This window comes from Tamandua tetradactyla, chromosome 12 (genome assembly GCF_023851605.1).
Source record: "Tamandua tetradactyla isolate mTamTet1 chromosome 12, mTamTet1.pri, whole genome shotgun sequence".
In the NCBI taxonomy this organism is placed as follows: domain Eukaryota; kingdom Metazoa; phylum Chordata; class Mammalia; order Pilosa; family Myrmecophagidae; genus Tamandua; species Tamandua tetradactyla.
The window spans coordinates 80,554,553-80,581,361 of NC_135338.1; the positions used below are offsets into that span (position 1 = coordinate 80,554,553).

At 41.7% G+C, this 26,809-nt stretch overlaps 2 protein-coding genes across 4 annotated transcripts in view; both read left to right on the top strand.

Annotated features, from left to right (window-relative positions):
* Positions 1 to 26,809, top strand: part of OTUD7A (OTU deubiquitinase 7A) — a 402,649-nt gene that overhangs the window by 298,492 nt on the left and 77,348 nt on the right. For all 3 annotated transcript variants that reach the window (XM_077123999.1, XM_077124000.1, XM_077124001.1), the window contains one exon: positions 9,254 to 9,472. In XM_077123999.1, coding sequence (XP_076980114.1) covers positions 9,254 to 9,472 — 219 coding nt within the window. The remainder of the gene's footprint in view (positions 1 to 9,253; positions 9,473 to 26,809) is intronic.
* On the top strand, positions 23,852 to 24,206 carry LOC143651627 (diphthamide biosynthesis protein 3-like). The gene has a single exon (XM_077122376.1). The coding sequence runs from the start codon at positions 23,967 to 23,969 to the stop codon at positions 24,204 to 24,206; it is 240 nt and encodes a 79-aa protein (XP_076978491.1). The 5' UTR covers positions 23,852 to 23,966.

The window sequence follows — 26,809 nt, forward strand, 5'->3', positions numbered from 1 at the left end:
CCCAATTATGTCCTCAAATAGTCTTCCTAGCCCTTTACTCTTCTCCTTCTGGGAGACCGATGATTCTTATATTCATGCATTTCATGTTGTCCATCATTTCCCTGAGATCCAATTCAAAACTATTCATCTTTTATGCCATTTGTTCTTTGTCATGTTCAAATTCAGTTGTCCTGTCCTCTAGTTGGCTTATTCTTTCTTCTGTCTTCAAATCTGCTGTTAGATATTTTTAATTCGATCTACAGTATCGTTCATTTCCATAAGACCTGCTATATTTCTATTTATTCTTTCAGATTCTTCTTTATGCTCTTCTGATGTCTTCTTGATAGCCTTTATGTCTTTATCCAACCCACTGAACTTATTTGTATGGACATCTTTGATTAGCTATTCCAAATTTGGTTACTCCTTTGGTGTTTAATTTGGTCATTTGGCTGGGCCATATTTTCTTACATCTTCATATGCTTTTTTATTTTCTGTTGCCTTCAAGACATTTTATTATCTTGATAAGGTTATTTTGAAAGTTGATATCCCTTGTTCATCTAAGATTTTATAGTTGCTTGGGTTTTCATTTAAGGTCTCTTTTTGTACTTGGTTTGTCAGTAACTCTATGCCAAACCAAAGCTCAGACCTTATGCAGGAGGCACAACTCTAACTGGAGATCTGTTAAAAGCTAAATAAAAACGCAATTTGACAGAACGTACTTACCCTGTATGCCTAGCAAATGATGCTCTTGGGACATCTCTTCCCCACAAGCCCGACTTTCCAGACTAAGTCACCCAGCTGGGCTGGGACCCAACAAGGTGCAAATCCAGTCAAGGCCACAGGTCTCATGTAGGCTGAAAGCCTCCAACTCTGGGTCTTGGGGGTGGGGAGTATATACCTCAGTGGAGGATCACCTTGTGGGCACGATGAGTCTGGTGGTCCCCAGGCTCCCATGTAGAATGACCTTGGGCTGCGGGACTGAGTATTTCAACTATCCCTGCCCACAACCAGCCCAGGAGTGTCTGGCAATGTGATGTGGCTCACTCCCCCATGCCCCCCTCTCTAGCCATACTTGCTATGAGTGCCCCAGGCCTCTGTGGAGAAAGGATAGAAGCAACAGGATGCAGGAAGTCTCTTTCACAGGCCCAGTGTCAGATCAGCTCAACTTTGTGCCCCCCTCCTCCCAAGGTGAGGGCCCCCAAATCTCAGCCAAAACCAGACACCCACAATGGCCTCCTTCTGGGGTGGGCGTGGGCCCTGTACACCAGCAGCAAGGTCTCTGGGCATAGGTAAACCAGGTATGCTGGCTTTGGGGTTCTCCCAAAGAACCAGTCCCAGCTGCAGAGCTGAGAGGCAAAATCTCTCAAGCTGATACAGCAGTAGGAAATACAGGAGCACAGCACTCCTTCAGCCCCTGCTCCAGCCTGCACGTTGCAGTCTGCCCGAAACGTGGATAAACTCACCCCAGCCTCTTAATCATTATTTTTTGCATCCAGGTCCCCCCTATATAGTATAGAAGTCCCCCTCTAGTCACTTTTGCCCTGGAACTGCTGTCATAGTTGTCTTTCTGTCACTTCTCTAGTTGTTCCATGGAGCAGGGATGAACTCAGCCCATCATATTCTGCTATCTTCCCCAACTTTCCCATTTTTACCACTTTCAAGTATATAATTCAGTGCTGTTAATTACATTCACAATGTTGTGCTACCATCACCATCATCCATTACCAAAACTTTTCTGATGCCCCAAACAAACTCTGTATCAATTTTCAGCTGTTTATTTTCAATTTTTCCTTATCCTTTATCCTGAGATATTTATTATCTAATCTAAGAGTCTATGCTTTTCAAACAGTGAATTTAGTCCATTTAATTAATTGTAATTACTGTCATATTTTTACTTCTTTATTTTATATGGTTTTTCTATCAAGCTTTCTGTGGATATTTTTCTCCTTTCCTATCATTTTGGATAGTTAAACTTTTTCTCCCCTTTCAAAGTTATACATTCTACTTTTATTTATTTTGTAGTTATCCCTGTTCTATTAAAATATATTTTTTTAGTTTGCTAAAGCTGCCAAAATGCAATATACCAGAAACGAGTTGACTTTTATAATGGAGGTTTGCTAACTTACAATCTTAAAGCTCTGAGGCTGTGAAAATTCCAAATAAGTCATCAAAAAGTGATGTTTTCTCCCCAAAGACTGGCTACTGGTGATCCTTAGCTACTCTGCCACATGACACCTGCTGGCCTTTCTCCCAAGGATTTCACTGCCTTCAGCTTCTGGCTTTCTCTAAGCTTCTTTGGGACATTTTTCTGTGTTTTTACTCATACAAAGGACTCCAGTAAAAGGATTGAGACACACCCTGAATGAAATTGGTCAGTTAAAAGCCTACTCACCAAAGGATCCTACTAACAATGGGTTCACACCCCTAGGAATGGATTAGTTTTGTGTGCATAAAGCTTCATACTGCCAGACCTATATTTTCTGAGGTACATAAAGCTTCATACTGCCAGACCTATATTTAGATTTACTTCCATTTATTTATATTAACATTTATTATGTTAATAAAATTTATTGACAACTGTTTATTTTACCTGAAAAAAAGACATGTATCTTAGTCTTCTTTATTTGTACTTCCACTTGTCCTCAATCATATTTAGGTTCTTTTTGTAGCCATGCTTATTTAGAAAACAATTAACTTTCTTATGTACTACCATGTATTCACTTATCCTTTGCTGGAAGACACTTCCTCAGAGACTACTTTTAAATATTGGTATGATGAATCTCCTAAGGTTTTGTGTGCCTAAAAATGTTTACATTATATATACATTAAAATTTTAGTTTAATGACATAAAAATTCTGTGTCCAAATTATTTTCCTTGAACATTTTGAAACTATTCCACCATTGACTGGTTATACCTCATTTTCATGCCTTCAAGAAATTTCCTTAACTTGATTTTCTAATATTCTAATTCATTCTTCACATAAATCCGTTCTGTAGTCAACACTCACAGTGTTTCGTTTTTCGTTCCAAATTAGCTCTTTGTCATTACTATTATTTCACATTATAATAGTCTCCTTATCTCTTTGAACATATTTGCTTGCCTTATTTTAAATTCTTGTCCTACCCAGTCCATTTATTCTGCTTCCTCTGGTATAAGTACTTTGCTGACTTTCTTTAACAGTGCCTGCACTCCTAGATGTTTCCCTACTTTTCCCTGTGAGCTCATAGTGCCATGTGATTATCAGCCATCATAGATATTAGTGTATATCAGGGGAAAGGAACAAAGTGTAAGCCCCTGTTTGTGCACCTTTGAGTAAGAATTTGAGGTTCACTTGATTTTGAGACCCTTAAATGTTTCAGTCTGGGCTTTTAATACTTTCTCTGTTTGCTCATTCGCCACAGTTAGCTTCACTCCTTAAGGAACCTCCCAGCCCCTCCAATCTAGAAATTGCTGCTTTTAGGGACTGCTACCCACTATTATGTTTGCCTGGCTCACATGGGGTATTGGAAGGAGGAAGGAAAAGTTCAGAGGCTGGACAGACCCTCTGTACTCATTTTAGTGGTGCCCAGCATTGCCTGGATACTCCAGTCAGCATTAGGCTAGTGCTGCTGCTTGTGGGAGTGATGGAGAGAGGCAGTGCTCTGCCCAGAGCTAGGCTGGGGAGAGGAAAGGCACAACTAGCATACCCTCCCCTGGTGCCTGCCCATGGAACCTCACTTATTCTCACTCTTCCGTCTTTGTGGCATCTCCAGGGTGGGTTTAGGGAGAGGGCTCTCAGACTCATTCACTGTCTTCTCAGTCTTGATGTATTATCTTAAATTCTCTTTCATTTGTACCATTATATCTGACTCAGGAAGAAACATCTCTTCCAGTCATTTGGTTTGCTTCCCCATGAGACCCTTCTCATGATGGTGCATCCCTTCCGCACCTTCTGTTGAAACTCCTGGCACCCCCCCATGCAGTTGGAAATCCAGCAGAGAGAGGAAACATGGCAGGGCCTGCTTTGGGGCTGAATCTAAACAAACCAACCATCTATTTTATCCTTCTGCTGAAAACCTAGAAGGATCCTCCTCTCTGCTTCCAGAATCAGGGCCCAATAGTTCTAGCTGAATCTCCTGCTGTCTGACTTTCATCAGATATTACTTCAGGAACAAAAACAGAATTGTATCATAGCATAATTATATTCATTCTACTATGAACAGTCATCTCAAAATTTTTTGTATGTTTTATGGCGGGAGTCACATTTCATTCTTTTTCCATGTACGTAGCCCCATATTGCAGCACCATTTGTTGAATTTTTGTTTGTTTGATTTTTCATTTCTTTGTTTGCTTGTTTGTTTGGGAAGTACATGAACTGGGAATTGAACCTGGGTCTCCTGCATGGCAGTCAAGAATTCTACCACTGAACTACCCTTGTAACCCCGTAACACTTTTTTGAGGGGGTGCTTGGTCCAGAAATCAAACCCGGTCTCCTGCATGGAAGGCGAGCATTCTACCACTGAACCACTTGTGCACCCTCACATATCAATTTTTAATAAAATATAAACTGTAGAGTTTCTGGATTATATATCTCGCTTAAATTGACTTCCTGAAATCACTGTGCACTAAAATGGCAAATGAAGCTCCCCAAATTCTGAATCAGAGGTTGGCAACAACGACATATGAGCCAAATCTGGTCCAATGCCTATTTTTGTAAAAGAAAAAGTTTTATTGAAACACGGCCATACCAGCTCGCTTACATATTGTATATGGCTGCTCTAGCACTACAAAGACAGAGTTGAGAAGTTGCAAGTGAGATCATATGGCCCGCAAATCCTTAAACATTTATATTTGTCCCTTTAAGAAAAAGTCCGCCCACCCCTGGTCTAAATTGTAGACTTTTGGATTGGCTTTATCAGTGGTTTTGAAATTTTGTACACTCTCCCAGAGAATTGTTCTCTATCTCTGCTTCTCCAGAACATAACTCCAGACATGGCAATTCCCTATTCAGAATTTCTTTTATACCTCCAAAAGAAGAATCCCAGAGTTCATGTTAGAGAATCAGTCTGTAAGGGTTGTGTGTGGGTGTGCATGCATGTGTGTGATATTACACATGCACACTGGTGATGGTGTGATGGCAAAGTGTTAGAACGAGGAGCATACATTTCGCATTAGATAGTCTTTAACATAATGTTTTTTAGTTCAGAAAGACCTTTTCCTTCTGACTGTGAACATTTGATATTGGGAACTGTTTAATAGCACATTATACCACTAATTGTACAGTCTCTAAAATCCTACCAGCATCGCAACATTTGGCAAATAGATGCTTATTGATAAGCCAAGAAGGGATGGCTCACCCTGCCCGGCAGATTCACTCTATGGAACGACACAGTGGGCGTAGCCCGATGATTGTGGGTCCATGTAACACCTCAGCTTCTCTTGCACCTAATGTCTCTCTTTGTCAGTTCCCAAAGGAGGAGGCAATTCCTTCTTTCCAAGATACAAAAAGATAGTTAGTAGCAAGATTTGTGACATCACCCTGCCTTGTAAGAATCAGGAACACTTGGAGTCTCATTGGACCTGTTGTCCAGGCCTTGGACAAGTGCAGGTTGGGATGGGGCAGCCCTCCAATGGCAGGCAGGACAGAGCCTTATACTCCCTCTCTGTTCTTTCTAATGGCCTGTGTGGGTTGACTTCTCTTTTTGCCCTTTCCTCAAAACACAAAAAACATAATCATATTTGCATCAGAATGAAATTCAAGGTAAATCAAAACCATCCACTTCAAAATATATTTGGTCTTCTGGAATCTGCCTTTTAACATGCCAGTATAGGAGGCTTCTGAACATCTACTTTGGGTTTAAAATTCCAGTGCTTCTTCTTTTCTAGCTTGCCTTAACACAATTACACTCGTGTCATTCCCGCCTACTGCTCTTTCAGGTGGGGAAAAGAAAGCTCCTCCTGTGAATGAAGGCATGGGCTTGGGTATTCCTTCCAGTTGTGGGTTGCAGATCAGCCAAGGTAGCTGGAGGGGCTCTGGGTCAGCCTCAGCACCAAACCTTTACCTCAGCACCAAACCTTTGCCTAATTTGGAACATGCTAATTTGAAATGAAATGGAAATGCTTAAGAGCTAAGTGAATATATTTATGAATCTGCCCCAGAGTTTAGTCATTACACCAGTGGCCATGCTTTGCTGAGCAAAATAAGAGGGCTACTGGCTTGCTAAAGGAATTCTCCATTATTTCAAACACTGACTGTAAAAATGAAAATCTAGTCCCAGCATTGCATATTTAAAACATTAACTACTTTAATGAGGTTGAACTTAATTGTAAGGGAATTGATAGAAGTAAAGGCAGTTCATTAGTGGGTCTGTAAATTATATTGTCATATTTAAAGTGAACATGATCAAAGAGATTATATAGATCCATGTATCCTACCAAATAACGCTACAAATATAAATAAGTTCTTGCATGAACTACTTTAAAGTAAAGGTTTGAATCTTGTACAAAGGGCAATATTGGAGTTTAGGGACAATGCTACTATTACATGCTATGTTCTATGTTTAACAGAAAGACATCAACAATACCAAGGGTAAATAATTGGGGGGAAGAACAAGAGTTAAGGGGAGGTTTGGATTTTCTATTTGGTGACAGTGCGTTTATCAGTTATTTTTCTCTTGGGAGCAATGAAAATTGTCTAAAATTGAGAGTGTTGATGATTATACAACTAAGTGAGGATAATGTGAGACATGGATTGTTGACTTTGGACTTATACATGATGCCTTATGGATGTAGGTGGCTGAACGATACGCTGGCTGAAAAGCAGAATGGCGAACTGTGGTGTATACATATGATTGAATATGTATACTACAGAAAGGAACAGAGTTGTGAGGCATGCAACAAGGTGAATGAACCTGGGGGACATTTCGTGATGCAAAATAAGCCAGAAACAAAAGAGCAAATATTGCATGGTCTCATTTAGAAAAAAGTTATAAGAAAATTGTGGCCTAGATTGTAAGCTCTTATAACTGTCACATTTAGTCTGGAGCTGTAATTGTCATTTCTAGATTTTGAAAGGCTGTCCTATATATGCATAACCTAGTATTTCCTTGGAACTTTGGGTAACTGTGTGACACTTAATAGTCAGAGTGGGAGTTCTGCAGGTCTGAAAGTCAGTATTGTCACATACCACAGCTGTTAAAAAAAAAAAACTGAAAAAGAGATCAGGCTTCAATTCAAGATAGGAACGAAGCCAATTGGGTTGGGACTAAGTTAAATTAGAATACAGAGATAAGGAAGATATTGTCTGTATTTTAGAACTTCACCTACCCAATGAGACCGAAGGAAGAGTGGTTTATTTAGTCCAAAACCTAAATTTTCTGAAGCACATAATCTAACTCAACCTGTCTGGATAGATCATTTAAATAACCCAAACACAGAATGGAGCCCAGAATGGGAATGAAGGCTTATAATTCTGTAGAGCTTTATGTAATGCCTCGGTATATCCCAGAGTATGTTGAGCAGATAATTAAAATGTGTTGACAAAATACCTTGAGGGACAGGAGAAAAAAATATGGAACTACTAAGTTATACCACCTGGGAAATCCCTAATACTGTCTCAAACATTAGGGATTCCCAAGTAAGGAGGACAAGCCCTTGGTCTTGTGAAGCTTATTTACGTAGTGGAGAAGCTATGCTTACCTATGGTTATGCCTGAGAGTTACTTCAGAATGGCCCCTCTCTCTCTCACAGCCCAACTTTGCAAGTAAAATTGTTATTCTTCCCCGTTAAGTGGGACGTGACATCCAGGGGTGAAAGTCTCCCTCGTAATGTGGGTTATGAATCCCAGGGATGAGCCTGGCCCTGGCGCGGTGGGATTGACAATGTTTGCCTTACCAAATGGGGTAAAGAATTGTAACAAAATTAATTATCATTGGCTGAGAGAGTTCAAATAGAGTTAAGAGGCTATTCTGGATGCTACTCTTATACAAACTTCAGCTAGTTATTGCTATTTACCATAGTTTGCCAAACCCCAAACAAAACCATTCCCACCAACCCTAAAAGACACCTTGGGCTCTATCTGATTCTACAAAAGTTCCATGCACTATGATTACTTTCTAGAAACCTGCAACCACCGTATGGGTTCCTAGGCTAGATAAGTCCTGAAATACAGAGAGGCCAGCCTCTCCAAAACATCAACTAATTCCATCCCCCATCTCATATTATTGACAGCCCTTTCCAACATGGAAAAGTAAGAATGGATGTAGTCCAAATACCCTTAAAGATTGGGAGAAAGATCAAAGGAGAAGGAGGAGTTAGAGAATATAGTATTTAACAAATGAGGATGACAACTGAATCATTATATCGATATTTCTTTTAGTCTCCAGTGTCTTGGAGCAACTAGAAGGAAAAACCTAAAATTGTGGAATGGTAACCCATACCAGACTCTGAAATCTGTTCTATAAGTTAAATTGTACTTTAAAATTGTTACATTGTTAAACTGTATTTTGAAATTTATTGCATTTTTGTATATATGCAATATTTCACACTAAAAAAAGAGGAGAATATTAAAAAATATTAGCTACTAAACACAGGGTTTTAGAAAGGACAAATATACTTTTACAGCATCAAGGGAACAAATGCATCTACTTTTTGTTGTGGTGTTTAGATTGGATGATTAACAAAGTGACACAATATACCATAGAGAAATTCTATACTGTATTTATCGGTCCTTGGCTGGAAAACCCAAGGGAAGTAAACCAGAGTAGCCCATCATTCTTGAGAGTGCATGATAAAAATCCAGACAGAAGAGAAGTATGTGCAATGGCTTAACATTTGCGTGCTGGGATCTTCATATGGAAGGTATTTATCATAATAAGTTTAATGAAAAAACCTCTCTGAAAATCCTAGCTACCGTGGAGAAAATCTGGATAGATGGCTTCTTGCTTTAACTATGGAAATGCATTAAAACAAATGTATCTTTGAGAGTGGGAGAGGACAGCTCTAAGTTGAATTACATGTAACCTAAGACCCAAAAACCAAGACTCATGAGCTTTAACAATGCTGTGTCCTTGTTCAGTAGCCTTAAAGCTCACATCCTTCTAAATGATTTCATGACAGAGTAAGTTTCTTGTGCCAGGTGGTGGTAATGCTAGCCCAGAAGCCAGGAGGGCTTTGCAGGAAAAAACTCTCAGGATGTGTGCATGTGTGCACATGTATGTGTGCATGTGTGCATTTGTATTTGCACACCTACAGCCCACTCAATTCTTGTGGTTGCCTTTTCTTCTCCCTCTGCAGAAAAACGGCTTTCCCGGGGGATTTCCCACGCCAGCTCAGCCATTGTCTCCCTGGCCCGGTCCCACGTGGCAAGTGAATGCAACAATGAGCAGTTCCCCTTGGAGATGCCAATATACACATTCCAGTTGCCAGATCTTAGCGTGTACAGCGAAGACTTCCGAAGCTTCATCGAACGGGACTTGATCGAACAGGCGACAATGGTAGCTTTGGAGCAGGCAGGTGAGTGGTATCTGTGGTCAGATGGCCTGGCAGGCTCTCCTTTTTAAGCCTCATCGAATGAGTGAAGTTGGCCTAACTCTCTTCACTGAGCAAGAGAAAGATACAGTGTTCTCTAACTCAGATTTTTGCTCCGGGCAGATTTCTATTGGGATTCTAGATGCTTGCACCAAAACTCCTGCTGTACAGCTGGACTGTGCTGGTTGGATGTGGCAGCCTGTGAACTGTCATGCTGAAATCTCTTGAATTTTCTTTTCCCCTGCTTCTAAATCTAATGTGACTAGATTAGTTCTGTCCTAAGGAGCTCCCCATGCTTCTTTGCCTTACTTTTCTTCTTTTCCCATCCACCCTTTCTCTGTGAGCACTGAGCAGAAGACAAGAAAAACCATGGGCTTCATGAAAGCTAGGAGAACCCTATCACATCCTGTGGTCATGGGCAAGTTGTGTAACTTCCTTGAGTCTCAATTTTCCCATCTTCAAAAATGAGAAGACCTTTCTTTAAAAAAGTAAAGCTCTATGAATCTCTTCCTCATTGCAATGGAGGATGGTGAAAAAACTTTCAGGGAACTGAAGTCGAGTTTTTTGTTTCCTTAACCTGGAGCCAATGAAAGCTGGGGAGGTCAGGGAATTAAGAGCTATACAAGACACACATCTTATTCCCTGACCTCCCCCGCTTTCATTGGTTCCAGGTTAAGGAAACAAAAAACCCGACTTCAGTTCCCCTCCTTTCCCTGAAAGTTTTTTCACCATCCTCACATTGCAATGAGGAAGAGATTCATAGAGCAAGCCCCACATCTCTTCTTTGTTATTATTAAAGATAAAATAATTAGTTCAAAGTGAACATCTAAGACAGATGTAGGTTCTTCTGGAGCAGAGCAATGTCTATTTCACTCATAATGATTTGTTAGAAATCTTTGCAAAGTCACATGTCCTGGACTTCTCAGTTAAGCACATAGAAGACTCTGTGTCCTTCTTCCTGAGCTTGCTGTGCATCTTTCAATCACGTCCCACCTGCCAGACAGGGAGCAGGTCTTCACCCAGTCAGATCTCCTGCTTGGGATGCAAAGCAACGCCTTCTGATTCTCACTCAGCCTTCAGCTGCTATTCCTATCTGCTAGGGAGGAGATTTAGAAATCTCCATTTCTAAAGGCCTGGAAGCACTCACCACCTGGGAGGTCCCAGGAGTGCAGGCTGGGGAAGCCCTTGGCTGAGCACAGTAGTGGAGAGAGGGGAAGCCAGAAAGTACTGCCCCAGGAGGGAGTAGAGCTTATCACCACTCTTCGCTTGCTTTATTACTTTTAGCATTTTATTATAACAACATATATATAACTCATAATTTCCCCTTTTTAACCACTTTCAAGTATGTAATTCATTGGTACCAATTGCATTCACCATATTGTGCTACCATCACCAAAAGCCATTACCCTAATTTTCTCATCACCTCAAACAGAAACTCTGCATCCATCAAGGAATACTTATGTCTACTCTTGAACAAAACGCAAGTAAAATTGTCAAGTACATTTTAGTATTTCAGAAGGAGGCAGAACAAAAGGCTATGTAGGTTGGTTTCTCTTGACCTTGGGAAAACAGACCAATCAAGGTTCTGGTGGGAGAAAGTAGCACACTCAGATGACTGAAATGAGGAAAATTCCATACAGTGACTATTTGGCAAGGAAGAAGTGGGTCTTAGGGACACCAACAGCATGCGAATCTGGGGACTAGCAACTGAAGGAAGCCATGACAACTGAAAGACCTGGAAAAGAGGCAAATGGAGAAAGTAGCTCTGTGGAGAAGCAACTGACCTGATGATTACCTTTAGAAAAGGAAGGACCACCCTCTTCCCCTGTTGTCCAGACTAAGAACAATGCCTTTCACTAGCAATCCATCCGGAAGCCAGAGGGCAGAGCTCATTGAGGTGGTCACCCAGGTCACCCTCTGGGTGCAGGGAAGAAGGAGAGGGATGGACATGGGTCTTCAGGGTAAAGGAAGGATATCCAGTGAGGTGAATTGTTAGGCATTTTGACTAGATTGTAGCTTCTATGTATACTCTGTTTCATAGCATTGCTTTCTATAATAATTCAAGGGCTTTCCTCATCCACCTACTCAAGAAGGAAGGCACTGAATGCCTGTAAAACAAAGAGAGGGATGGTGGCTTGTGGGGCCTTGCAGTGCAGCCTCAGTCCCAGGACCCAGTGGGAGCCTTGCCTATCACGTGCTTGGTTTTAGAATGGGGTCCACGGTCCAGGAACCATGTTGGATCTGATGTTCTGACTGTAGATGAATTATTTTCTCATCTGCTGCACAACTCTCAAAAGCAAACCCATGACTGACACCTCACCTCATTGTCATTGATTAGCAAGCATAAAACAACCTGTCTGGATTTGCAATAGGCTAAGCCATTCACTCCAGAGGCTAGAGCTCCTGAAGATGTTTCTATGTTAGCAATTCAGGTAAGATGTTTTAAATAAAAGATTTACTGCTAGTGGAGAAGGGGAAATTAGGACAGGTTAGGAAATGAAAACGCTATTGAAGGATGTGGTTCAAGTCCACCATATTAGCCTTCTCCTTTCAATCCCCTCAGGCTTAGCAAAAAACCTTACTTCTTTCTAACACCTTTTCTATATTGTTTCTGTATATCACATATTAACTCTATCACTTAAATTTGACCCTCTGAACTAGCAACCATCCAGTCTTAGAGGACACCTTTTAAAAATCCAGACTTACTGAGCTAACATAAGTTTGACTCTAGAGCAGTTCACTGTTTCTGTCATGAGCAGTTCACTGTTTCTTTAGAATGGAGAAAACCAACAGAAAAATGACTCTATGTGGTGCCAGCTTCCATATTTAGTGATCTAGAAGCCACACTTGCTCACTGAATGTGAGCAACTTTGGGAAGGCTGGCACCCCACCAGCAGCTAAGGACCGAACCCTTCAGAGTCCGACCAGAAAATATTCAAGGCACAATTAGAGCCTGGATGTCAGGGTACCACATAGGACAGGCAAATGAGGGGTTTGTGTTGTGTTTCCCATATCCCTCACACTAAAAAATAAGTCCAGACCAAATGTGCATCCATTTCTTCAGAACATGGAATGTGCAGTTTCTGGGCTTAGGGGAGCCCAAGCCTGACCTCAGCCCACTGTCCACTCTGAACTTCTGTCTCCTTAGCTATCCAGCAGGGACTTGGACTAAATCATCTCTTGAGCCCTACTGTGTCCGGGTGCCAATGTGGACCCCTAGCTGGTGCCAGGCAGGTACCGACTTCTCCCTCAACCAATCTGGATAAAGAACCTGGGGTACTAGGAAGTTACTGCAGTTCCTTGCACCCTGAGGTAGTATTCCTCCCCTATTCATGGGGTAAACAGATCCCTGCCATAAAAAAATGATTTGAAAAAGCTTGCTAAGTCTTGTTAAGGGCACAGAATTCCTCTAATAGTTTACTATTTGGGATCTTTTTAAATAAACTATAAGCAATAGTATTTATTGCATACGTGAGAGATTGAAACGTAGACACCAAAAAAATACTTAATGAAAACAGTACACTCATTTAACTACAATTCTAATTGTGGTTGGCAGGAAATATCATATCTATTTCAGGATCTAGGAGGGGTACTTCCCCTTTCCTCCTAGTAACCCCAGGCTCATGTAGTCCCGAAAATTGGCAGAGGTCTCTCATCTCCACTTAGGCTGTGCCCAAAGCACAGCCAGTCCGTCAAAGGGGGCTTAACTCTACTCTCACAGTGCCTGGTCTAGCCTGGGCCTGCAAGGCATCTGCCCAGCTTTCCTGGGCTCTTGGGCAGCTATATATAAGGACATTCTATTTCTGAGTGGGTTGCCTCTCTTGAACTCCCAAGAACCCACAGATGGGGGAGTCCAGTTCTCCCCAATCCTAAAAACCATAGAAGGTACAAATTATGACAATCTTGTGGCAACAGAAGCCCAGATGTTGGCTGAGCTCTTGAGAAAGGAAGGACAAAACAACTTTCATTCTTTTGTATTTAGCCTCCCATTGAGAAGAGACAAAACCATTCATTTCTCCATCAGGTTACCCAGCTGCATTCATGTAGGAGAAGATGAAGATATAACAATCTCCAGGTGTGTGAAGTCACATCTGATGCCTCATCAGGAAGCTCACTGTGTGGGTGAGACAGTGTGGAGTGTACCTGTGTGTCCTTCAGTCAGGTGGCAGAGAGGCATTCATGTAACAGAGTAGTTTCTGTGAGCATGGGAGATGGAAATATAGATATCAAAAGATAGTTCGTGACAACTTTGCAATGTGGTAGAGTCATGTTTCCATGGGAGGATAATTGGATTGGAGTGAATCTGCTAGAGCAGCAGTTAGATGTGGGGGAGGCTGTGGGCGCTGGAGTCAGCCCGACCCTGGCTCGATTCCTGGATTCACTGTGAGAACTTGGCCTGCCTGAGCCTTGCATTCTCCCGTCTTAAAGTCAAAGATGTGTAACAGCTCTCCACCTGAGACAAATACTCCCATCCAATCTGTGCTCTGCTTCTACTTGACAACCAGGCTTGTCCAGGGATAGGGCTGTTCCGCAAAGCAAAGAGATAAATTCCCTGCCGTGGAGGTAGATTAAATTCTAATGGGGAGAAAAGGCAGTAAACAAATGAACCAAAATATATAAAGTGTAGCCACAGAGACTGTTATGAAGCAGTTATAAAATGGGATAAAAGGGTTTAATGTGAAGGCGAGTGTGATCAAAGCAAACCTCTTGAAGATGCTACTTGAGAGCAGGGAGGGAAGGAGCAATGCTGCCATCTGGAATTCCTGGCAGGAGGAAGTGAGCTTCAAAGGCTTGGCACATGTCAGGAAGGTGAATGTCACGTGAGCAGGTTAAGCAGAAGGTAGGAGAATGGGAGCTAGAGGGGCTGATGAGTCACCATAGAAAGAAAGAGCAGCCCCTGAAGGGATTGGAGCAGAGGAGTGACATATTTTGACTCCCATTGGATGTCTTGTGGCTGTTCTGTTGAGAAAGTACTATAGGAAGTCAAGAGAAGGAGCATGAAGAGCAGACAGGAAGCTGCTGCTTTAGTCCCAGTGAACATTGACTTGACAACTGGATGAATAGTGGTGCCGGGCTGAGGTGCAGATCCCTGTCGGAGGGGCAAGCTGTTGGGGGCAGTGAAGAGGCCAAAGATTCTTTTGAGGTTTGTAAAGGTGTTGGCCATTTGGCCAAGTGAGTTAGAAGTTGGGCAGCAATAAAAATGCAAATTTGTGAGTTCCCAGTGTGGGATGAAATCCATGGGTAGGGTTGAGCTCATCCTAGAAACCTTCCGACCATGCCACTGATGCCACTCTCATACAAATGTCAGGTAACCATGGATGAGTGAGTCTGGGACATGCATGGAGACTAGAAATTGCCTGAAAATGAAAGCCTGCAACCTTCCAGGATTAAGGGCTCAGGAATGGAAGAAGGACCTGGTGAAGGAGACAGAGAAGGCTCAGCTTGGGGAGCAGGAAAAACCAGGGCTTTATAGTAGGCCAGAAACCTAGAGAAGAAGGTGTTTCAAGGACGGAGTGAGCAATTGTGCTGAACGTTCCACTAAATCAAGGAGAATGCACACTAGAGACTGATCATTGGATTTGACAACACAGAGGTTGCCCATGAAACAATAGAAGGGTAAGCCTCCCTATGCTTTGTACAGCGTACTGCAACTCATCTCTTTCCTCCAGCTTTTTTCCTGATCCCCATTGTGGCACACCACCTTTCAGTCACATGAGAGGCCTCCACTTGGAGTACTTAGGTGGACAGCCCAAAAGTATGATGGTCCCTTTGGAGGCCTGGCATGGCATCAAGCAGCCCCACAGCACCAGCCAGTCATGGCAAGGATGGAGGCCTGGGCTCAGGTCTGAGCACCAGCCTTGCTACCATACAACCCTCTCAGGGCCTCAGATCCTTGTCTGTGCAATAAAAGTGAGGCCACCCACCTTGTAGAGCTATCATGAAGAGTAATTGAAATAATGCATATGCATAGTATTTGGTACATAGTTAGCATGCAATAAATGGCTGCCTTTGCTAATTTTTAGATTTTATGTTCATAAAGTGATATTTATCTCACTCTGTCTTTTTACTTTTTTTATTTTTGCTATAAAGTATATCTATTTTGTCCAAAATTGTAATTTCTGATCAAAGAAATTATAGTTATTCATATGATGCAATTGTAATCATATTAAATGGATGAACATTATAGTTCATCCATTTAATAAACACTTACTGAGCACCTACTGTGTGTCAAACACTATTATTACTGTCAAAGACCATACATGGTCTCTGACTCAAGGGAACTCCAAGTAGGTAAAAGAAACAGACCATTCTAATGTGAGGGAATACGCACAGAATCACACAGAAGACACAGTGATTCCCAAAGAAGGAGAGCTCAGATGTCCCATGGGCAGGTGCTCCAGAAAGGCAGTGATCTTAGAAGGAATCCAAAGGTCACATGTAGGGCAAAAATTGCATCTCTTTCTTCCTAGGGATTTGTCATGTCTTGTGTTTTTCATCTAAGTATCTTAGTGGGTGATGGAACAAAACGACATCTTATTTTAAACTGTGGGGTAACCATCTGTTACCAAGCTCAAGTTAATTGGTCCCATTATCATGTATGAATCAGAAGAAGGCAGCTTTGAAAAAGTCAGAATAAGTGACTAATAACTCCACCATAAGAACGCCAACCTCCCTTGATGGCTTTCACCTGCAATTTTCCTCTGCGTGTGAGCTCAGTTATTTTAAATACCCACAATGTCAGCTTCCAACTCTTTTTTTCAGCTCGTACGTGGAATGATTTGTGGAGATGTGCATGACCATTCTGTCAAAGCTAGGAATAGGAACACTGAACCATGAACCCTTTTGAAAACCTTCCAAATTACACCACTTGTGTGAAAAAAAAAAAGTGCCCTTACGTTGGGACTCCCATTTTTAATCTGGCTGGAGATGTTAGAATAGCACTGAGCTAATTTTGGCTCACCAGGGTCTGGAACATTCTGGCATGGTTTGTCAGAGCTGGGTCATCTTTCCAGGTTGGTCCTGAATGACACAATGCCCAGGAATGCACTCAATTGGATATGTGTCTTGACTTCTGGAAGCCACTTTAAGTCAAACCACTAAGCCTGCCCTTTGGTTCTCACAGTCTTGTAATGAATTTTGTTGATATTCATTTCCCTTTAAAGTGTGATTGAATATGCTGTCTAGGTTGAGAATTAGAAGATGGCAAATTTTCTTAGAAATGTGTATTAAAGAGAGAGAACTCTTTTGAGGGAAGGTACTCTTTTTAAAGATGGCATTAATCTTTGGACCTAGAAAGATGACTTCTACAAGCCTGGGAATCCTGCTACATGAAAGATAACTTCTAAATGTGCTGGCCAACTTTTACCATGCCTGGCTCCTCGCCTAGTCCCAGAGTGTATAAAGGCAAAGTATAGAAACAGCCTCCCTGTTAAGTCACTGGGGATCTGAAGAGAGCCACATTTGGGTCTCACTTCAGCATGGCTTTGCAATGTGATTTTTTGAGATACACTAGCCAGGTAGCATGTAATATTGAGATTTTTTTTAAGGTTTTGAGTCTGATCAGATGTTTCCATGCTGGTTTCCAAGGAGTCCTGTTCCTGGACTTGAACCATGCCATTAGTGATTAACCCTGTGAAATATTGTCTAGAGGTTGAACACTCAGATGTGAAAGAAGAGAGAGACGTAAGAATGAGAATTTGACAGTGAACATGATCGAAATTGTATAAAATCAGCACCTTTTAAAGTTGCATTTCCATCCAGAAATTTTACATGCTTTCCCTCTTTGAGGGGAAGCCCCCAAGATTGGAAAACCTTTAAATAATTGTGGGGAAACAGACCTATTTAAATTGGACTTTTGAAGCAACAGAAAAGAAAAGAAGAAATGTGTCCTCTGGAGTATGAGAGTAGACTATGCAAAGGGAATTGTAAAAGTTACCTGGTTTGTTCTCCTACTTCGAAGCAGGATGGCCCCTCATCTGAATGGGTATGACAGGCTCAGAATCATTTATTTAAAGCAACCCCACTGATTCTCTCAAAATCAGAAGCTTACAGCTGTCTGTATCACCTTTTCCTCCTCCCACCACCAGACAAGGCCTGGGGCTGGAGGATCACACCCCCTGGGATTGAGTGTCTTACACAGATATGTCCAACCATGATGAGCCCACACCAGAGGCGGTACGGTCCTGCCTTCCAGGGCTCCTAGGCCAGAAAGAGAAACACATTTGCAAACAGAGAGCCACAAAATGGTATGACAGAGGCCATCATGTATGTTTCTGATATGATCACTTTGCAAAAACAGGAGGGACCCCCCCCCCAAATTTTTGGTTTAGATGTTAACATGGCTGATGCTACTACACACACACCCCTAGAGGGTTTGAATGGTTTGTTACTTACATAATTGAGTTCTCTGGGAAGAGCAGGGCAGGCCTCTCAAGCAGGTGAGCAATGCCTCGAGAAAGAAAGGAAAGGAGACCAGCCTGAATGTTTCTTGTGTTTAGAGGGGTGGGCCCAACTCATGGTTCCTACATGTGGGCCAGAGCTTCTGTGGTTTGAATCTCCCACCAGCACCAAAGGAGGCAACACCCAGACTTTCTTATCAGCTATCCTAGATATGGGGCACAAAGGGCAAGAGGGAGGGTGAGGTTTAAAAGCTGTCAGCAAACATCAAAAAATGGAGCCAGCATCCTCATTACAATTCACCTCTGAAATTTATCTGTGGACAAGGGGTTGTTGCTACCATTGGCCAAACTAGAGAGCCAGACCCAGCAATGGATAGCCCAAGAATTTGTAAAAATGTGCAAATGTAGCCCTTTGTTAAGTAATTCAGGGCTAAGATGACTGCCTGAAGTTTGGCTAATTGTGCTGACCCTTGTGTCCCATCCTTTATCAGGGACATCCTGGTGAAAGGATGGAAAGTAGCAACACCCCACCAAGCTCTATTACATATAATAATGGCAGTGCTCCTTACAAAGTGTATAAATTCCCATTATTGGTCACCCACTTGATCTCAGGGACTCCCTAGGTGGCCAAGGGGTCTGACATCTGCCAAGCACTATGGCATGTGACAAGGGACTGAGAACAGGGGATGCTTCCCATGGCTATAGGTGGAATACACCAGAGTCCAGTTCAGCTACACCCTATAGCAAGGAGGCCTCGGTAGCTATGCCAAGGTTGCCAGATACTACTTCCATGACATGAGACATAGCAGGAAGCTGGATATTAAGGGTGACAGGCTCAGGGCCTGGGAAAGCCTCTATTCCCAGGAGAGCCTAGTATGTGGCCAGCAGTTGTCAACCTAATAATGTATAGTGCAGGGATGCAAAGGACAGATTCTTGCATCAGAAGTACATTGGCAATTTATGGCCATCAAAATTGGTGGTCCAGAGAATCAAGGAGGCATTAGAGGAGATGGCTAAATCCTCTATAGTGAAGGAGTCTCTGAGGGCAGTAATAGAAGTGCCTCTTGATTTCAACTTGGACAGATTCTAGAGCCTTCTATTGAAGAGGACGCCACTTAAATGGACTGGTATGCAAATGATGGCATCAGTGAAAATAAGTGAAATTTGTAAATGAGGAGTAGGTTCCAGCATACCCAAAGTATCCTAAAAGATGTTGGGTTGTTCTGACACTGGGGGTACCGAGAGAGCCAATAACTGTTTATCAATGGTATCAAGGATGGAGTGGCCCTCAGCTCATCAAATTTATCCAAGGTGGCAGGGCCTTGCACTCTGTGTGAAACAATGGCCCATCTCCTCTTTGTAAGCATAGGAATGTCCTTAATGAATGCACCAGAAGAATGTCCTCGGAAGAGGAGGATCATCAGTGTCTTATCTGTGCTCCTGGAGAAAGGTGAATGCAGTTCTGCAAAGACTGTGTTCAGTGGCAGAGATGTTGAGGTGCACCACGCATAGCTGGCAGAGGTGTGTTACGTCCTTTCAGAGGTAAAGGCAAACTGCAATAGAGCAGCTGTTGAAGTGGGCACAGAACAGAACGCATGAGCCAAATCTTTCATAGCATTGAAATCTGACATAGCATCCTAATCTGTCATTTGCTAATTGGATAAAATCAGTCATATCAATAATATTGGGTGTTGGATGCGCGTGATGGTTTGAAGCTGTATATACCCTAGAAAAGATCATTTCCTTAAATTTAATCTATCCCTGTGTGTGTAGACCTATTGTGGGCAGGACCTTTTGATTAGAACATTTCAGTTGAGATGTAACCCACTCAGTCATGATGAGTCTTAATCCTCTTAATGGAGTCCTTTAGAGAGGATAAAAGACAGAGAGTACACACCAAAAAATCCTTACAGAAGCCCCAGAAAAGCTGAGAGGCAAAAACCCACACAGAAGCTTGGAGAGGAAGCCACTGAAGCCAGAAGCTGAGGGCAGAATAACCCGGGAGAGAAGGGAGAGTTCCACAGATGTTACCGTATGCCTGGCTATATGACAGAGAAATTGAGGATCGCAGGTAGCCAGTCTTCAGGGAGAAGGTATCATTCTGGTCCGGACATTGTTCATGGCCTCCGAACTGTGGACTTGTAAGTTAATAAATCCCCACTGTAGAAGCCAGCCCATATCTGGTGTATTGCATTTTGTCAGCTTCAGCAAACCAAAACAGTATGAGAGTTTTAATGTGTGGAACCTCAGCACTAAGACTGCACTGATCCACCATGAATCCAACCGTCATTCTTTCCAGGTTTAAGAACAGTCCAAATTGGGCTGTTAAATCGAGAAGCAGTGGGAACAATCACTGCTTTACTCATTAGGTCCTATATAATGTTTCAATCCCTGAAGGCCCTGTTTTAATTTACATTGTATTATATTAACTATTTTAACTGAGGGTTAAAGTCTATGGAGAACGATTCTGTCAAGCTGATTTGCAAGAGCCAAAGACTTAAATTAATTGTAATTTATTAGTCATTGTTTTGGAGTCCCTGTGCCCACTATGGGATTTTTTTAGGGCTGTGGATGCTACAACTATGGAGAATTTAGGTGAAGCAACAGTTCCTATGGTTAAGATGGGACACATCTACTTGCCCTCTATTTTATATTATGTGACTCCTCTAAGATCATAAAGGGTAACTTGCTTAAATTTAGTTGGTTCCCAGGTAACTAACTATAATTTGAGCCCCAGCAGTATGTTCACAAAGTTTGCCAATTGAGCATTTCAGGAGGTGTTGAAGTTAATTCAGAAGCAATGTTGTAGTGACACAAAAACAAATCAGAGCCCTTGTATCCTTTTGTTGTTTAAATTATTTTCTTAGTAAATTTTAGATTTCTGTTTGGTCAGATCATAGACCTTTGTTTCAGGTTTTTTGTCTGTTTGATTGTTTCCTTCCTATGTATCCAGGTGTGTTAGTTTGCAAACTGCCAGAATGCAATACACCAGAACTGGAACAGCTTTTACAAAAGGGATGTTTAATAAGTTACAAGTTTACAGCTCTAAGGGAGTGAAAGTATCCAAATTAAGGCAACAACAAGATTAATTCAAAGAAGGTCCATGGGTTAGGAATGGGTTTGTCCACTGGGTAGTCACGTGGCTGGCATCTGTCTCTCCAGGTTCTGTCTTGTTTAACATCATGGCGACGTCTGCTGGGCTCCAGGCATCTCCAAACATCCATGTCTCTCTTCTCCACATGTCCATATCTGTGTCAGCTCTGCTGTGAAGTTTCTGTCGGCTTTGAGGCTTCTGTCATTTCTCTCGTTTCTGTCATTTCTGTAGGTTCTGTCTGCCCTGAGCTCTCTAAAATACTTTCCTCTTTTAAAAGATTCCAGTAAGCTAATCAAGACCCACCTGAAATGGGTAGAGTCACATCTTCCTGGAGAAAATCTGATCAAAAAAGTTTCAGCCTATAGTATTTAATCAGGATTAAGAGAAATAGCTGCTCCCACAAGATTGGATCAGGAATAAAGCATGGCTTTTCTGAGGTACATACTTTCAAACCAGCATGCCAGGGTTGTTTCTTTCTTCCTCTTTTTTTCCCCTTTCCTTTCTTTCAATTTTTGTTGTTGTTGTTGTTATTGTTCTATTCTGTTATGTTTTGTTTTCTTACTGGATATACTTCAGGGGTTCTCAGTACCTAGCTCATATTTATAAATTTCTTCCTCCAGAGAGCCTCAAATCAGTATCATAAGGATTAGCCACCACCACCACCCCCACCCCAGCAGTAGTTGCTTTATAGGGTTTCAGGACCTGCGGGCTTAAGAAGGGTTTGAATTAACCCTTTTGCTGTGACACAAGGTGCCATGTGTGTTTTTGTCTGTAACCCTGAAGACTAGACTCTTTGTTGTGCTAGAGGTGGAGGCAGCAGCAGCAGACTCTGATGGGTCATCTACTCTCAGGACCATGGACTTCAGCTCTCATCTAATGGCTACTTTTCTTTTTCTTTTTAAATGCTGCTCTTTCAGGAGCAACCATCCAATGGGCCCACATCTTGCACAGGGAATTCCCTTTCCCCTGTACATTCTATAAATCAGGGACCCATGCCTGGTTGGGGCACACAGTGATTCAATAGGTGAAAGCCTTCCCCTGAGCTTAAGCACCAGTTGCAAATTGCCAAAGTACTGCTCTTTCATAAGTGACCACTTACAGTGGGCTTGTATCTCCTACAGGGTATTAACTGGGAGCAAGGCCAAATGCAGTCACAGCTTTCTTCTGAAGTATACGGATAGTTCTGGGCTAAGGCATACAACCCAAGGCTGCTTTAAGGAGGTTCCCAGTCCAGGTTCCTACTCTTGTCACTAAATACCAAAAAATCATTGACACTGCTGACTGAGGTCAGCTACAACCGTAACAGAGGCACAGTAGGACTCAACAGTGCAACCCAGCACAGCACAGCTCAAAGCACAAACTGGCCAGCAAGCAGCAGCTCAACATGCATGCTTTCCTTCAGAACTGGTTAGCAAGTCAAAGCCAAAGAAGGAAGACCCCGGTGGTTGTGGTGGTCTGCATCTGGACATTCAATTAAGTAGTGACCCACCTCAATCAAAATGAGTCATCCCACTCATGGCACCAGTTCTTATGATCAACCTGCAAAGCAAGAGGAACCCTGTTTCAGTTTCCAGGGCTGCTCAATTAAGCATCATGCAATGGAGTAGTTTAAACAATGGGAATTTAATGGTTCATGGTTTTGAGGCCAAGAAAACATCCAAATCAAGGCATTATCAAGGTGATACTTTCTCCCCCAAAGACTGTGGCTTTCTGGGATTGGCGGCTGCTGATGATCCTGGGTTCCTCTGTCTCATGGCAAGGCTCAAGGCAGCCTCTCCTGGCTTCTCTATTCTCTAATGTGTTCTTTTGAATTTCAGCTTCTCATTTCCTGTGACTTTCTCTCTTTCTGTCTGAATTTCATCCTACTTATAAAAGACTTTAGTAATAGGGTCAAGAACCATTTTGATTGAGGTGGGCAACAAGTTAACTGAAGTAACCTCATCTAAAGGTCTTACTTACAATCCATTCACACCCACAGGAATGGATTAGGTTTAAGAACATGTTTCTCTGGGGCACATACAGCTTCAAACCACCACAGAGCACCACTCAATATTTGGTTTAGATGACAAGAGTGCTGATGCCACACAGATACCAAGAAGGTATTAAAAGCTTTATTACTTTCATAATGAAGGTCTCTGGGGACCATAATTGAGTTTTCTGGACAGAAGACCTATTAAGCAGGTCTAAAATGGCTTGAGAGAGCCAGGAAAGCAGAGTAGATAGGGATTTTATTGTGGTTCATGGGTAGAACTGGGGTGAGAGCTCTCACATGCAGGCAGAGGCTTGTGCAGCTTAAATCTCCCACCAGCCCCAAAGGAAGGAGCATGCAGACTTTCTTAGCTGTTTGCCCTAATGTGAGGTGCAAAGACAAGAAGTGGGTGAAACTTAAAAGCTGTCAGCTTTTAATTCTGACCTCTTACTACAGTTTCTAACAGACTGACTGGAGGAAGGAAGAGTAGATGGTTTAGAAGTACACTAGGGAATATTTTAATTTGCCAGGGCTTCTCTAATACCATATACTGTTTGGCTTAGACAACTGGAATTTACCGTCTCAGAGCTTTGGAGGCTAGCAGTCCAAAATAAAGGTATTGGCAAAGTGTGTAGTGTTTTGGTGGTGGCTCACCGACAACCCATAGCTCAGTCTCTAACTCCATCACATGGCTGTCTGCCTCCTCCTCCCCTACTGTGTCTGAATTTCCTTCACTTTTGGACATTCTCACGGGGGAGGTAGGGGCCCACTATAGGACTCCATAGGCTAACTTCAGAAGTGGTGACAAAGATTCTCAACTTTCTACAAGCCCAACAGTTAGGCTGCAGACATAAAAAAAAAAAAAAAAGAAGTAAGAAATAGTGGGATTGTGGGTCTGACAGGAGCAGTACAGGTGTGTGATAAAAATTTACAACAGTGGACTGAAGTTAGACCCACAGAGGTGGTCTCAGACAGCAGACAGCGGGGTCGACAACCCTTTTGCTGATCCCAGTGACAATGGTGGTATTTCATGACGAGGTGGAAATCGAGGACTTCCAGTATGACAAAGGCTTGGAGACGTATTTCCACCCCAGCCCACGTGGGGATATCTTCGCCATCACCAAGGAAGGTTTGAAGAACGGGAAAGGCGTGGCAATGTGCCCTGGCTGCTCTCTTGTTATAAAAGTGATTTATGACAAAGATCAGTTTATGTGTGAAGAAACAATCCCGGCACCTTCCAACCAACAAATTAGTTAAATGCTGAAGAAGGCTGCAAGAATCCAAATCTCGAACTGTTGATAATGAACTAAGATGGAAAAATCAAATGCAGAGTTACAAACCTCTTCACAAGGACAACCTTTTCCTGGTTTGTTGTTCTGTTAGACTGTGGATTCTTTCATCAACTGCTACATTCACCTTCAATTAAAGAAGCAACCCACAGCATGACATACCTGGTTTCATGCATAAAACTTTAAATTGCAAATGTTCTTAAGTTTTCATCCTAATTTTTTAAAAAGATAATTTCAAATCAGTATATTTTTCCCTCTCAGTTTTCAACATTTTTATATTTTAAACCTAATTACTTCAGTATCTGATAACAGAATCATCTACCTCAAAGTCATTAGGATTCCTTGACAAAAAAAGGGATTGTATTTTTCGTTGGTTATTAAGATTATTAACATTAGCCCCTTCCTTTGAAATTTAACATCAACCTTGCTCTTCTAAACTCAAGAAAATCAGTTTCTCCTCATTTGTGTCAATGTTAGAATGCTGGTATTCTGTTAAGCATGCCTTTTCTGTTATGCTTGATGCATACAGTGCTGGCTGTGGCAGTAAAGAAAAAATATGGTGAGGTCATAATTTCTCCAGAGTAAAAGTTAATGAAGAAAAAGGAAAAGTTAAAAAGTGAAATGGTAAAAGAATATTGAGTTTCCTTTTCAATATTCTATATGTTCCTTGAAAGTCAGGATAAAATAAAAAGACCAACAGCCAAGGGAAGCAAAATTGTTAACAGAATGTGAGGAGCCAAACATATGAACTTAGCAGACAAGAAGCTTGAATGATTTTGACAGATCAGAACAAAGACAATTTCTGTATCTGGGTTTTCTTTGTTTCTTTTTAGAAAAGGATAATGAAATCGTACTTCAGGTGGGGGTCCAGTCTTTATGGTTGGAGTTAATGCTTTCAACATGATTACGGTATCATGTAACTGTAGCTAAAAGGTGAAGCCTCTACAGTGGTTTCTGTTTGCCGAAGATGAGTTTGAGAACTGGAGGTCTATTCTGAATAAGCATGCCTATGGGGCACATGTGCTCTTACCAAGATATTGCTCTGGAGAAAAATAGATATATGAAGATATGCCATTTGTCTTCCTTTGCTGCAGTGCTGAGAAGTACCACAAAATTAGGTACTTCTAATTTTGAATTTTGAATCATTTATGTGAAAATTCAAAATTTCCCTTTATATATGCAACTCTCCTGTGTGGATATAAAGTTGGAAAAATAAACTGTCTAACAGGTTGTTTGGGAAATAGCTCCTGCAATTAAAGTGAAGACTGGCTTACTAGAGTTTGAACATTCTTTTACTGATTGATAAATGTGCTACACAAACTCACTGGGAGTTTAAATTAAAGCAAGTGTGTAGCCTTTTACTTGCTTGCAGCATAGTTATGTGCAGCCATTAGGCTGAGACATAATAAATCACCATGGTACATCATGTGAAGCATTCATTACATGGCATATTCTTGGTGTGCTGAGAAATCTCATTGCTATGTGGAATGCTGACACCCCTGAAGTAATCCACAGCTGCTTTGCAAAATCTGGGCTCAGAATCAGTGGCTGTTCGAATGAACGAGCAGGATACGTGATAACTGACCTAAATGAGCTGCCTCAAATTCAAATGTTAATGATTCTATAGGTATTGATACCATGTTAACTCCTTCTGCTGATGTTGAATTTCAACCAAGAACAGATGCCCTTGACATAGGTCTGTTATGAGCTCAGAAGAACGGGAAGAAAAGTTGCCAAAGTTGAAACATCCCAGCAAAACAGAAGCATAAGCAGCACTGGCAATCAATGATGGGTGATGAACTGCAATAGTCAGAAAGATTTTGTTTCCAAAGCAACTGAATCACCAAATATATTTGTGAACTACAAAAGAACCATCAGAAGTCAATCTAATGTTAATCCGAAAGTAGAACCAGGGTCATTTTACATGACTAGAGTTCCACGTGATGTGTGTGTCTTATTTATCCCAGCAGATATTTCTGGAACCTTCCTAAGAAACAATTTGTAATCTAGGCTCTGCCTCTTAGTAGCTTTTGTAATCTTTGACAATGCCAGTGGATTCCTATTTGAAAAATTAGGTGATTGGATCAGATGGCATGTGAAGCCTTTATTAATTCAAACTATCTAAGTCATGAATTACAGAGAAAGAGACTCTACTCTTCAAAAACTTCATGTTACCGCTTGGATTTGAAAATTATAAAGACAGCTGTTTAAATGGTTTTACATAATACTTTAGTGTACACCTCCTTGGAAAGCACCCAACATTTTTTGATAACTACATATTAATTTATTACCAGGATAAACTATTGGTATTCTAAAAAAAAAAAGTCAAATAAATAAATTAATTTATAAGCGTATAGCAGCTTCTGATCTTATTGGTGGGGAGGACACTGAAGGGAGTCTCCTCACAGGTTTGTTCAATTAGCAGAACTCAGGCTATAGGATGAAGGGAGAAGGATAGTGCTACTGGAAGAAAGGTAAAAAAGTTAACCGTAAGGAGGAAAATGGTATCCCCAGATGCCAGGCGGCCAGTTGAAGCCTCTGAGGAGGACAAGAGTGAGCAGAGCGATATTT

Bases quoted from the DNA above. Each gene is read 5' to 3' on its own strand.
- LOC143651627 (XM_077122376.1), top strand. From the start codon at position 23,967: ATGGTGGTATTTCATGACGAGGTGGAAATCGAGGACTTCCAGTATGAC.